The 13,957-nt window shown below is 36.7% G+C and overlaps 1 protein-coding gene across 1 annotated transcript; it reads right to left on the reverse strand.

Annotated features, from left to right (window-relative positions):
• Nucleotides 1–602: 602 nt before the first annotated feature.
• Nucleotides 603–3,227, reverse strand: LOC125500042. The gene is made up of 5 exons (XM_048651182.1): nt 3,204–3,227; nt 3,093–3,106; nt 2,644–2,677; nt 2,426–2,536; nt 603–2,270 (listed from the first exon to the last, which is right to left on the reverse strand). The coding sequence occupies exons 1-5, from the start codon at nt 3,225–3,227 to the stop codon at nt 2,085–2,087; spliced, it is 369 nt and encodes a 122-aa protein (XP_048507139.1). The 3' UTR covers nt 603–2,084.
• Between the last annotated feature and the right edge of the window lie 10,730 nt (nt 3,228–13,957).

Here is a 13,957-nt window from a genome sequence, read left to right on the forward strand (position 1 = left end):
TGTCACACGCATATCTACTTTCTGAACCACAAACATCGGTCGGGAATATGCATCGTTATCATTAAACTCCAGTATTTATGAAATTTAGTGATCATAGAAATAGATTGTAGATTTCATTATACTCATGTAAGTAAATCGAAAAATTATTATTGTATCATATCGTGTTGTGAAGCATTTTCGTACCACTTTCTTAGTGAATTTGGCAATCAATTTATTTCAATTAAACTCTAGAGTTCCGTGTTTACATGAGTGTTAAAACACCAGTTTCTGCTCTGACAGTCAATGTTTTTTATACGAGATAGTCCCCAATAGTCCCTATACATTAGATAAGTGCGTCCGACTCCAACTACAACTATTTATCTCTCACCGTAGGTCGCTACACGAAACATAGGCTCGTGCGCGTTCCAGTATAGTATAGAGTTCAGTGGTTGCCATCCAGTGCTCTTTTAATGCACTTGGCACGAGACTCTACTGAGTCTCTTGATATTGAGTATTATGAAATGCAACTTCCCAGGGACTTAAATTTGCTCATGCTATTCTGAATACCAATGTGGAATTAGTTTGAAGTGATGCAAACTTATCTACACTCATCGCCTCTATAATACAGTAATATCACAATTTTTATTCTTATATTTTGCTTTCATACATCATATGTTGGTAATTTCATATTTTATGTGATATTTCGCGGCCGTATAAGCAACACACTTCAAGTTCAGGATTACCCATATTTTTTGGAAAATTAAGTTTGAAGTATGATTGCAAACGAATTACAAATAAATTTTAAAGTCGCATATCACATAATTCCGCGATTAGAAACATACAGATCCTACTCTAGTCAATTTCATACCCAGAGATTTCACTTGTGCGTACATACACCCGTCATACAATTTTTCATAACTCGACTCAAAAAAATAGTTAAATGAATAAATATATCATCTATCGGCCCATAGAGTGAGTGTACGAATGAACGAATGGTATCTGAATCTTTAGCATATGATAGGGTAGTTTCATAATAAACATCTAATGAAAGTCACAAATATTTAGTTGCAAAGACATTAATTCGTTAGCACACTCACCCTATAATACTTTTACTCTTACTGAACAAAAGGTTCTTGGGAATTTACTAATATTTTTATCGCGAATACCATTTGTCATATGATGGGGATAAGAGATTTTGGCAAAGTCTTCTGCAAAATCCTGTGTTGCTTGCTTCTTCCGATTCTTCTTTCAACATGGATTCGAGCCGACGCAATATATCTTGTTGATGTAACCTCTTCTTTGGTTAACATTTCTCTGCCTTTTAAAAGATGTGGAATGACAATTCAACAGATCTTAGCAACACAAAGATTACTGATATTAAATCCACCTTCTGCCATTACTAAGTCATCTTTGTTCAAAAAATCAAAGGAATTGCTTTTTTCACAAATTTCTCAATCACTGATACTACCTTCAAAAGCACTTGACAGCAAGCAAATTTCACCAGAAAAAAACGACTCCAACCAAAAATTTGAAAGCATTTTGAGCTCAGTAAGAAGAATATGCATTTCCCGGCTCTCTGTAATCTTTCGGTTTTTGCGTCGTGACTTCAAACCCATCCAAGATTACTCGTATATTTTTGAATCTCTTCAAAACTTTTGATAATCCATTTTTTCATAGTTTCACGAGAAGGAAATATGTTGAGTTGCTTGAATTTTTTGTACATGACCCCGATTCTATCCATGTGACAATAATCATAGATGTGTAACCTTCAGTGATGCTGAAACAATTACTCACTCAGATCTTTCAGCAAGAATCCACATAGTAACCAAATCAGTGTTCAAAACAATTGATTTTCAGGATTCAATATCGTTGGTTACTATGTTTGAACCCTGATCTACTTTTGACGTTCTTCTCTGCATTACTGCCTTGTCATATTTTTAAGCTGTAAGCTTCGGGAATCAGAAATTTCAAGAAAACACTAAATTGCTCATAATATAACCCAGTGTAAAATAGAAACGCAGCCTTATTTGAACTATACTTCTCAACAGTCAACAAAGCCAGCTTTAAACGATCATTAGCCAGCTCTAGTTCTGCCTTCGACTGTTTCATACAGAGACTTCCAATTCTGTGACGCGTTTGGCTCGCTGAGTCCCATAGAGTAGAAGTGACATTCTTTCAAATTCATCTGGAGTTTCAGTTTGAGCATCTCGTCCAATCAGACAGTTGTGCTGATTGTCAGTTTCTCCAACTTGTGAATCTTCATTGGTCAATGGCAGCAAGATCTGTAAAACCTAGAAGTCCATTACACAATTTAGGGATGTATTTTGTGATGAAAACTAATATTTGTTTTACTAGCAACTAATAATCATGTAACCTAGCTTGCGTTGAAAAGAGTCATGCATATCTGATAAGTTTTTAAATAATATTAATGTAATGTAACTATCACTTCGAACTGTAGTTTTGCTCCGTGTTTTTCATTAGTGATCGTCAGATCACCCGTTGTATGAATCTCTGGTAAGTCTATTACACGTCTGCGTTTCGGTGGTGGTGTCTTAATCTGAATAAAAAACAAATAGATTGCATCGGGTACACAAAATTTAAGGCATTTCTTCAAATTGTATTTTGATACTTGGTATAATCACTTATTAGTGCTATGGAACTTACGGTTGTCCGAAAATCTTTGGTGGAATTTCCAGAGCTTGTGGACGTTTTAATGGTTGGTTAGCGTTTTCTCCGTGCTAGCAACAACTGGCAATATTATAAAAACACGACAAGAGAGTGAATGAGATTCGATAAATACCGATATTAAATATCAGTTTTGAATTCAAGTATAACCTGCAAATGTGTAGGTATTTCCATACATACATACCTCGATCTGTGTTGCTAAAAGTGTGGATGGGAATAGGGGTGCGGAAAGCGTGGTGGGGGTATGCTTATGTACTTTTTCTTATATACAAGAGCTTTGCCGCCCCACTAGGAGATGGCGCTGACGAAGATTACCCGGTTTTACGCGACGCAGAGCGGTCGCGTGCATAAGATTACACATGCAAAGGCTCACGGACGGCCCAAGTTTTCCCGTCCCACTACTTGGTGCGCTGCAGTCGGTCACTTACACGCATACGGGTCCCTGTAAATGATATGCACGCACACAATCGATTCTCGCTGGCGCGCGGCGTTCCGCGATTTCAACTCATTGTCAGAATGAGAGCAATCGAGCAACTCACAAGGGGAAGCTGAGAACTCGTCATCACCGATTTCGGCCAAATTCACAGTATATGTTGGGCTCGACTAGAACTAAAAGTGAGCCAAGTAAAAAGACGAGATGGCCAAGCGTTTTTCAGATATTATTGTTTAAACATTTTATGGGTAGTAGACCAGCTTTTCAAGTGAGTTTCTAACGGGGAATAGCAGTCAGCGAAGCGGCAAGCGTTCGGACTCATAGTGCGAGGCTCGTGGGTTCGATCCGCGTGTGTGGAATTTTTTATTTTGGTTTTTATTTTTTTTCAATGTTTATCTTATTTACGTTGAAAATAAAATGAAATGATGTCAAATATGTAGTATCCACTCTGTTACAGGCACAGAGTCAATTTTACTGTCTGACATTTTCGAAAGATTTGATTCTCGCTGGCGCGCGGCGTTCCGATTTTGATCTTACGCGTCAATCGAGAAACTGGCAATTGTGTAGCTTGCGGGGTTGCGAAAAGCGCATACAGAAAGCAATCGAATTAGCACTAGGTGAATTTTCTTTATTTCATCTTGTAATTCCAACACATCGATTTCAATTTTCAATTCCGTATTTAACAATTGAGAAGTGAAATGAACGGTTCTATTTTCAAGTCCCGCATTGAAAAATAGTTCTTCAATCAGACAACGACATGTAATTACTATCATGACTTTATAATTCTTTTATTCATATAATTTCATCTATATTACGAATATGTTAGAATATCTTAGCATATACAAAAATCCTCAGGTAGTTCGAAGTTCCCAAATCTCTATAACATATACAATTCCCATAGTCCAGCGCAGACCAGTCCCGATAATATAAACATGAAAATCGAAGGCGTGCAGATGAGACTGCACGTGCAACCACTTGAAATAATAGTTACGTCTAAAATACTAAGAAAAGCTATTAAAAAGCACACCCTAAATCCTGAAGAAACTCTGAACGAAAATTAGGTCCACAGAACGGAAAACAACGAACACCCGCATCCTAGACAACTCCCGCCAACGCTCGGACTCGATGGACCAACCCTCAGCCCTCGCGTTGTCCTAATCACAGCATCCAAATCATAGAGCATCTTTTACAAAAACCTAGATCAACCAATAGTAGAAAACCGCGCCCACGCGGTTATCCAAAATCAACCCCTCCAGAAAACCTCTCCAAATACAGTCGTATAAAACCCAGCATGACGCTCATTCTCATTCGATTCTCATCTTCACCAGATCATTATTACTAGCTTATTACCGGCTCAGTAATAAATCCTCATTTTGCCCCTTACTACGAAACCCATAATCGAACTCAGTTCCACTTAGAAATCTTTGAACGACGAAATCTTAGTTTCCACTTCGATATTATATCTCAACCAACGAGAAATTACATCATCAAAGAAAACTTAGTTTAAATCTGTTTAATATAAACCTGATTCATATTTTGTTGTAAAACGTTATCAATCATTTTCATGATTGATAAACCTCATCGTCCAATATTGAAGAATAAATACTATTTTGTTTAACATTGGTAACATCCTCTTTTATTTCAACTGTGCATAGCAGTGGCTGGTAAGAACCCTAACTTACTACGGTAACGTGGTTAATCGGTAGTGTGTTGACGTATCGACCAGGCAAATCGGCCATCCAAGACTCACAAGGTGAAAAGGGCAGAAATTCTGTCAACGTTTTCACGTCCGAACTCGGTCGATAACCCGGTTAACATAGAAATAACCTCAAGACCAACGAATTCAGACCTACATAGAAGTGTACTTCTTTGGATCAAGGTGATGCCAAGGATTTCGGGAAAAAATCTACCGCGAGATGGAACTAATATGTAATGTAAGGCAACCGCGCGCTGTGCGATAGAGTGGGCGGAGCTTATACGGTTCAGATCGTGGTCGGGTAAAATAGGTGAATTTCGAGTAGCGCGAAAGGCAGCTGGCGCCTGCTTTAAAATTGAGAGAAAAAATGAGTATGACAAACCAGTCAGAGAAAAACGTTTCGATATCACAAAAATATGATTATAGACATACGGCGCAAATTAAACTTGGGTCAGCACATTGAAAGAATGAAATACTTACATTTAGCTCGACTCATTAGATTCGGCTTGTTTACTTAATTATTTTACAGTTAGAACCCACTCTTGGCTAATGCTCAACTGACATTTATACATTAGATATTACATGAGTATGACAGATAAGATGTTTGTGGAACCTGTATTTGAGTCTGGGAAAGGAGCTCAGGTTGATGAGAAATCTGATCAGGTTGACTTTCAATTACGACAGGTGACAACGGATTCGACAAGAGAGGGGCTTCGATGTTGGGGGTACCATTCAAATCTATATTTGTATCAATAGCTGGAGAATATCTAGAAGTAATGTCTAATGATGGATTTGGTTGTATCGAGGAATAATTCCCTGGGACTGCTGATAGATTTGGAAGAACAAGAGAAGGTAGTATAGCACTATTCTGACCGGAATCTCTGTCAGGCTCAAGCGAATCAAGCGTAAGTTCTATTTGTGAAGCATGCTTTGGAATAGCGGATACTTTTAATTGCTATTTGTTACGATTTACCATGAGATCCGTCTTCTCGAAGTGCTCTGAACACAATCTCTTTTCAATTAATTGTTTTGAGCTTAGCTCAAGGAAATTATCGTTCCCTGAGTGCAATATCCAATCCAACTGACTGTAAGTACGAAAAGTAAATTGCCAAATGTGTTGTATTGAAATCAATTGGGTTGCGTTATTTTTTCATCCATAATCAGTGATTTTGTTATTATAATTCCTCATAAATAGAATTAATATGGCAACAATTATTTGATTTTTTATTGCGAGATATCAAGTGTTAGATCTTGTTGTCTAACGCATCGTTCAATGCCTATAGGTACCTGGAAAAATCTTTCCATTGCCTGAAATAATGTGACAGCTTGGGGAATTCAGTCGGATATTTTTAATTTCGCCAACCGAAGTCTTGGAATAGGTCAAAGAGATACAGGAGATAACCAGACGATCAAAGGAAAGTATTTGTAATGCTATCATACGCTGCCCATAAGGGTCTGAATTTGTTGCTCATTGGAAGAAATGGTAATTGTTTACTTTATCAACCCGTCCTCGCAGGAGGTGGAGGTTTTTGGAGGTTGTAGAGGAATGTGTCTTTAATTAGATGGTGGTCGGGTAGCAAAGATCATTAGGTGCATCAAGTAGCCCGGTACGTAAGCGCGTTTTTCACCCTTGATGATCTGGTTAGGGCTGGATTGTGTGTAGGCGTTTAAATAGCGGACGTCCTTAAATTATAGTTCGAAATCGCTCGGTATTTAAGCGCCTAGACACAATCCCACCCTAACCAGGAGATCATCAAGGGTGAAATACGCGCTTGCGCACCGGGCCACTTGGCTACGGGCCGGGCACCTAATCAACGAATTCAGAGTAGGTCTGAATTCGTTGCCCTAATGGTCTTTGCTACCCTCACTCCCTGTGAGGATGTGGTGATAAAGTAAACAATTACGGAAGAAACAATGTGAAGTTCTTATAATAGATAAATTTCGAGTAAATTCTCGATTCCTTTATCTCGCCAAGACCGACCCATTACTGAAAATACCGAATCTCTCACGACAGTGAATTCCCGCCGAAAAACTATTTTCAAGGAATTACGATCACACAAGAATCGACTTCAGCATTTACAAAACATAAGGCCCGTGTCAAGATTGCTAAAAAAAATGCATAACTGATGATGATAAAGGTCGCTAGGAGATTTTAGGAGGTAAAAATGAGTAGGATCGATGGAAGTGGATATCTCACATGCATTCATCTCGAGGGAAACGGTGGAAGGATAGGTCTGGTCGTTTCTTTTTGGAGTTTGTGCATCCTTTATAGGCACACAAATTCAGCGGCATGTCTGTAGGAGCATAGATATATTGAACTAGATCGGACAAGTTGCGAAAAGTGAGAGTCATAGGGTATTAAGTCGCAAAATAAGAGTGCCAGCCCAGAGCGCCCTCTGCGTTTCATGGTAAAACAGACCCTTCATCGACCTCTGAGAGATTATCGGTCAACCGCACGAACGATCTGTAGATCCAATCTTCAAATTCATCCTTATAGACGGTGACGCGCGACAAATATAACACGCTCGTCCGGACTATCGGTATTACGGTGCAGCAGATGAGCTTCTCTCATCACTAGGATGATTTCAGTGCAAATGGATATTATGATAATTTGTTCACATTTGAATACAAAAATCTGAAATACAATATTTTCTGTAAGGAGAATTATTCTTGTTCGGTTGAAAAAAATTTCAGTATAGTTCGCAATATTACGGCTTTGGAAAAAAGTAGTATTTCATGTTCGCTAACACAAACTATCGGTCAAAAAAAAAAAAAAAAACTGAATTTAACTGTTATTTTTGTTGGGGCTTGCGAGTAGGAGTTTGTTCGTTGTTTAGCTTTTTGTGAACTTGTTAATATGTCACGATGGAAAGATTTTCGAGTACAGAAAAAATTTAGAAAAAAAAAACCAAAATCAAAATCCAAAGATGCCGAGGAAAGGAGAATGAATTGAAAATCAATTGGGAAATAATGATTTCTAAGTGAGAAGAAAACTTGTAACCAGTTTTTCAAAGAAATTAGATTGTTCAATTAATTTTCACTGGAACTTAATTCTATCATTAACGTGTTGTCATTTTCTTCGATTCATTTTCTTTAGTTAGTTTATTTTCTACCGACCGACTTAGGGTCGTTTGCATTTGTATCCAAACGAACCTAAGTCGAAATTTCTTATGTCCAAACGAACCCTGGGCAAATTTTCTCCGTAGAAACGGATTCTGTCTAAACGATTTCTGTCCAAACTAACCTCACTCACACCAGTAACCAGGCTTTAGCTCGCCGCGCATCAAAGCGACGACACTCGCTTCCCAGCAAATTATCACTTTTGCACCTCGCTCTTTTTTCGTCCTTCTAGTCCTATAGTCTAGTCAACAAGTGCCTTTTGGTCAAATTTGAGTTAGCCTTCGCCGAATTCAATGTTGAGGTGATTTTTGGATCCAGAATGAGCTCGAGAAACTTCAGAAATCGCATGACAACGCGGTTGAAAAAATTACAAAAGTAATAAACAATTTAATGGAAAAAAAAGTAGGGTTCGGTTTTTTGCGGATATCTCGAAAACTATTGCGGCTATCTGAAATTTGATCTGAAAAAGATTCAAAAAGAGCAGAAAACACTAAAAAAAAGTCCAACCTCCCTGAACTGCACCACGAATATTTATGATTTTAATTGAGCTATGAAAAAGTGACCGATGACGCCTGATTCGGCTCCCACGCGCGATGCTCGTTTGGGAGACATGAGCAAAAAAAAAATTTATTCAACAGTTTATATATGAATATTGAGGGATAAAAAAATTTAGGTACTTGCTGGACACTTTAATAAACAATAATCAGTTGGAAAAAAATTAGAACCAGAATTACTCATTAACTGTTGATACGGCAAGTAATAATACGATAGTAGTAATTTTGGTAACAAAGGTAAGAAACTCGAAGAGAACGAAAAAATTCAAGATCCATAAATTTTTTAAATTAAAAAAAAACTGGAATTTTTTTTGTTCAGAAACCCACACACAGTTGTTATTGTATCATATTTAGTAATAAAAAAAAAATCTCGCTCGAAAATTCATTTGTTTATAACAAATTGTTTATGCGAAAAACATTTTGAAAATAACTGAGAAATTTTTTTCCTTTAGAATGTCAAATAACAATTGAAATTATGATTTAAACAAGAAAATGTTTTCTTAAAAAAAAAATGTCACTCCTTTTTTTATATTTTTAATTTTTCTCCATAGCTTCAAGAAGTGGAAGGAATTTGAAACTTTCGGTTTGTTAATTATCCGAGTTTTTTTGTTATTTGCCTATTGAGAAAGAGTTTTCAATTTACAAAAGCATATTACATTGAAAAATGATGAATAAATTTTTTTTCCAACTGATTATTGTTTACTAGAGTGTCCAGTACGTACTCGAATTTTTTCATTCCTTAATATTCATATATAAACTGTTGGATACATTTTTTTCGCATATGCCTCTGAAACAATCATCGCGCGCGGGAGCCGAATCAGGCGTCATCGGTCATTTTCTCATAGCTCAATTAAAGTTATGAATATTCGCGGTACAGTTCAGGAAGGTTGGACTTTTTTTTAGTATGTTTTCTGCTCTTCATGAACCTTCTTTCAAATTTGGGATATCTGCAATAGTTTCCGAGATATCCGCAAAAAACCAAACGTGGTATATTGGAACAAAATTTATTCGAAGAACAAGCTATTTGCTTTTAATCGTGTCAATAACTATATTTTGTTAAATTTCATTATTATAAATCTCATTGATTATCGATCCGTTTTTTTTTTTATTTCTTTTTTCACGAAAAGAAGTTCATATTGTATTGTCATCCAGTTATGAGGAGTGTTTGAAGTTTCAAATATCTAGCTCATTGGGAAGTTGGTTTAAAATCGATTGCAAAATTTTTACTGAACAGACAAACAGATAGACAAGAAAGCGGGTTAATAAAAACTTGATAAAGAGGAACGCTTCGTTACAGAGTTGTATCACCAATTGAAACAAAATAGATTCCACAAAAGCTCTATACAGAATGAAATTATTTCTTACCAGGTAGAATCTGATGTGAAATGTAAAAATAATTTTTCTGAGATAATTTTTTGAACAAATTTATGAGAGTAAAAAAAAAAGTTCTTTAAACAAATTTAAAGAAAAAAAAAAAGCACTTCACCGTTTTTGTGGATGCGATACGATAATTTGAAATATCATTCTCTTTTTAATTCCAACACGTTATTTTCGTGGTCAATGGTGATCCGGCAACGCTGCGCATAAAGTTATCTCGAGTTTATTGTAGAATCAAAAGTAGGAATTATATATATATATAAGTATATATTATATATACTCGGTGCAACATTGCCAGATCACAGGTTTTGTTTCAGTGTTCTAAGATTGATACACTATGATCAGATATTAGATCTTACAATCATCCTCGGTGTACAATGCATCGTAAGCTGTATACATAGGCAATACAGAATACATATGGGTACGTATGTGGCAAAAAAAAATTTCTCTGAACCTTGTGAGAATATTCATCTGAGATTTGTGTAAAAATTTTAGATTTTTGAAAATTATTGATTCTAATTTCAGCAGTTCAAAGATAGGCAAGGATGTCATATTTCGGAACAATGAAAAAAAATCTCGATACACCTTTTTTTTTTACCAAATTTTCCGTACTTTTTGAAAAAATTGATTTTGACTTTCCATGGCCTTTAAAATGACCTCTCGGTCATTTCAAGTGCCAAAATTCCTCGTTCAGAAATTTATAGAATTCTAAACTTTCTAATATCTTCTCTTTGTCTTCTGCGATTTTTCTTCAGAAGTTTTAGTTTTTGCGTGTAAAATTAATTTTGTATATTATAATTGCAAAATGATGATTATGAAAAAAATGTTTTGTACGAATGCTGCTTAGCTTTTCTTGTAGATTACGAATCTGCAATACAAAATATGGATTTCCGCTCGGAAAACCAAGTGACCCTCAAAACCCCCATACAATCCAGCTAAATTTCAATATCCATGGTATTATTGAATTTTCTTTCTATGATTCTGCAATTTTTGTTTCAAAAATTTTCCAAAATAATCCTCAGTTTTTGAGAAAACACCTTGTAACACTTTGAAAAATATATCCTGTTTATATGGAGGGTACAATCCACTATGCCGTGCATTCGTGCATTTTTGGATTTTGTGTTCTGCTTGTTGAGACATTACTGCAATAATTTATCACGGGTAAAACAGCCATGTATAACTATATCTAATATATCACGTTAAAAATTTATGGATACCGTGTATAACATGGCTCATGTCGCTTGGTCACATATCTGTCGGTCAAGTCGAACAGTTTCATAAAATTATCATATCGACCTGTTAAGCAAATCATGGGGTTTTAGGTAATTCTGTGAGTAAAACAGCGTCCTGAAGCGAAATCTTCAAAAAAGATATTTTCGCCGAGTGCGCCGACTACATTCATGTCGCGACACTACAATTTGCCAGCAACTTGTCCGATCTAGTGTGACACCAAACTATTTTGTTTCATATGCCCAACCCTTATAACAATAACTGTTGGATTTCAAGCTATCACCCATCATGCTCCAACAACAAAGCATAAGGAGCAATGTGAATTAAAACTGCTAAGTAACCAGTTAAGGCTTGCATCTCAGTCTTCGAGTGATTCAAGATAAGTTCCTAAGGCATGCTCCACACCAGGCAATACCTCAGTTCAGCTTTATTCTATTCGTGACAAGATAACAGCAGCAGAAATATATTGGATACTAAAATGTTGCATATCAAACGTTCCTGCAAATTTCTGTGAAGGAATTGAACACATCTTCAGATCTATGTTCAAAGATGGCGTTCCAGAGGACTTCTCTCTCGGAAGAGTGAGATTTTCATATATTTTAAACTACGGGATTGCTCCCTACTTCCGCAAAGAACTAGATAAAGATTTAGCAGGTGTCTATTTTACCATTTGCTTCGACGAAACTACGAACAGTGGTGGGAATAAAGAGCTGCAAGTAACCGTCAGGTATTGGTCACCTGCTCAACAGAAAATTATCAACACTCATTTGCAAACTGTTTTCACTGGAGAAGTGCTCCTTGAAAAACTCAATGATTTGTTGGACATTTATTCTTTACCGCGCACAAAAATGTTGATGTTGGGGTGTGATGGCCCAACCACTAATCAAAAAGTGCTCCGTCTTCTCAATGAAGATTTAATTCAAAGTCAAGGAAAAGCACTACTCCAACTTGGGACTGGCAATATTCATATACTCCATAACGCGTTTCTTAAGGGGCTCGAGGCACTTGGTACTGACGCTTCAGATCTGATTATAGCTATCTATTATTATTTCAATGGCTGGCCTTCACGCGTAGAAGATTATTGAACGGTACAGAAAAAACTCAAGATGCCGCAACATTCGTTCATCAAACACTGCTCATCTCGGTGGTTGACTTTGGAGGGTGCTGCAAGAAGGTTGTTAGAACAGTGGCAAGCTATCACTAAATATTTCTTGAAATTTTTGCCAAATAAAAAGACGCCAATATTAACTAAGCAGTCTTATCTTAAAATTGTTCGTCTGATCAAAGCCCCAACTATGAAAGCAGAGCTTCATTTTGTTTGCAGTAGTGCTTCAATATTCACTCGCTTCACTGCAACGTTTCAGAGAAATGAACCAATGATCCATATTCTGTATAGTGAACTCGATTCCCTTCTGAAGACTCTGATGGGAAGACTTTGCAAAGCTGCTGCCATAAAAACTCATGGTGCGTCAACAAAAACTTTAGAATCAGAGAACCTTCTGTCTGTTGCAGATATAGTTATCACAGATGAGGTTACGAAGGCACTTTTGCACGAAACTGAAAAAGAAAAACTATATTTTCGCAAACAGGTGCAAGATCATTACTTGAATGCTTGCTCCCACATACTGAAAAAATCAACCCTGGCTACTTCACCCTTCATCAAACACTGCCGTTGTCTACATCCCAAGGAAAGAACGTCAACAAGTAGCTGTAACGATATACTTGTTTCGGCACGAGATCTTCCCATTGACATTGCGATAGATTGTCTACTAGACGAATCGAGATTATTGCAGGTTGAAAAGGAGAAAGATAGCAGTAAAGATGGCCGCATGGACTTTTATTGGTCACAGTTTTTCGATATGAAAAGTTTGTCCGGTAATGATAAATATCCCAACGTGGCTACCGTTGTCAAGGCTGTTTTGTCCCTTTTGCATGGTCAGGTTGATGTAGAGCGTGGTTTTTCATCCTCAGCTCGTATGCTCACTGACGACAGACCTGCAATGTCTGAAAAAACTCTCGACTCGTACATGTTGGTCAAAAGTGCTATGCAAATGTATGGGAATGCACCTCATCTAGTCCCCATGACTAGGGATTTATTGGCCAGTGCGCGCAGTTCCTACAGCAAATATAAAGCCTACCTAGAAAAAGAAAATGCAAAGAAAACTGCAGATTGACAAAAAGAAAAAGATGATGAAGCAAAGAAAGCTGCTGAAAAGATTAATGCCGAGAAAATGAAAAACGAACGTAAAAAACTTGAGGGAGAGAAAGAAAAATTAGAGATACTACGTAAGACAGAAAGAGAGAAGAGAAAAACTGGAGAGAAGTTGTTCGTTGAGGCTAATAAACGATTAAAATCGGCAATTGAAAGGAAAGATATAGAGGAAATTAACCTTGCTCATGCTATGCTTGAAGGAGTAGCTCAAGTGAGGAAAGATGCCACGAACAGAGTAACAAGGCTGAACACATTGAGAAAACATTAGAAAAAAGGACAAATAAGCTTATAAGTGACTTCTTTTTTAGGGGTAACAAGAATAAGCCAGCCAGCTCATCATCGACTTAAGTAAAATTGTAATGAAAGCCAAATGTTTCTAGTCTCATATTAATATGTTCCTACGTACTCTATATGGTGTTTGTGTGCTTTTAAAAAAAATTATATCCTCGTCTGAAGAAATGTATGCCTTTTATAAAACGTTGCAATAAATCATAAGACATGTTGACTATCGATTCCTGTGTCAATTTTTCTGTATTCTACCTGTTTCGCCATAATTTCGAATCAGTTTTTCGAACATTTATATCAGTTTGCTTTACTTTTGTCGTATTCCGATTATTTTTTGCTTATATCATGAGCGTAAATGGGTCATACTTGAGTCATATTTCTAAACT

Source organism: Athalia rosae, chromosome 2 (genome assembly GCF_917208135.1).
Source record: "Athalia rosae chromosome 2, iyAthRosa1.1, whole genome shotgun sequence".
Taxonomy (NCBI): domain Eukaryota; kingdom Metazoa; phylum Arthropoda; class Insecta; order Hymenoptera; family Athaliidae; genus Athalia; species Athalia rosae.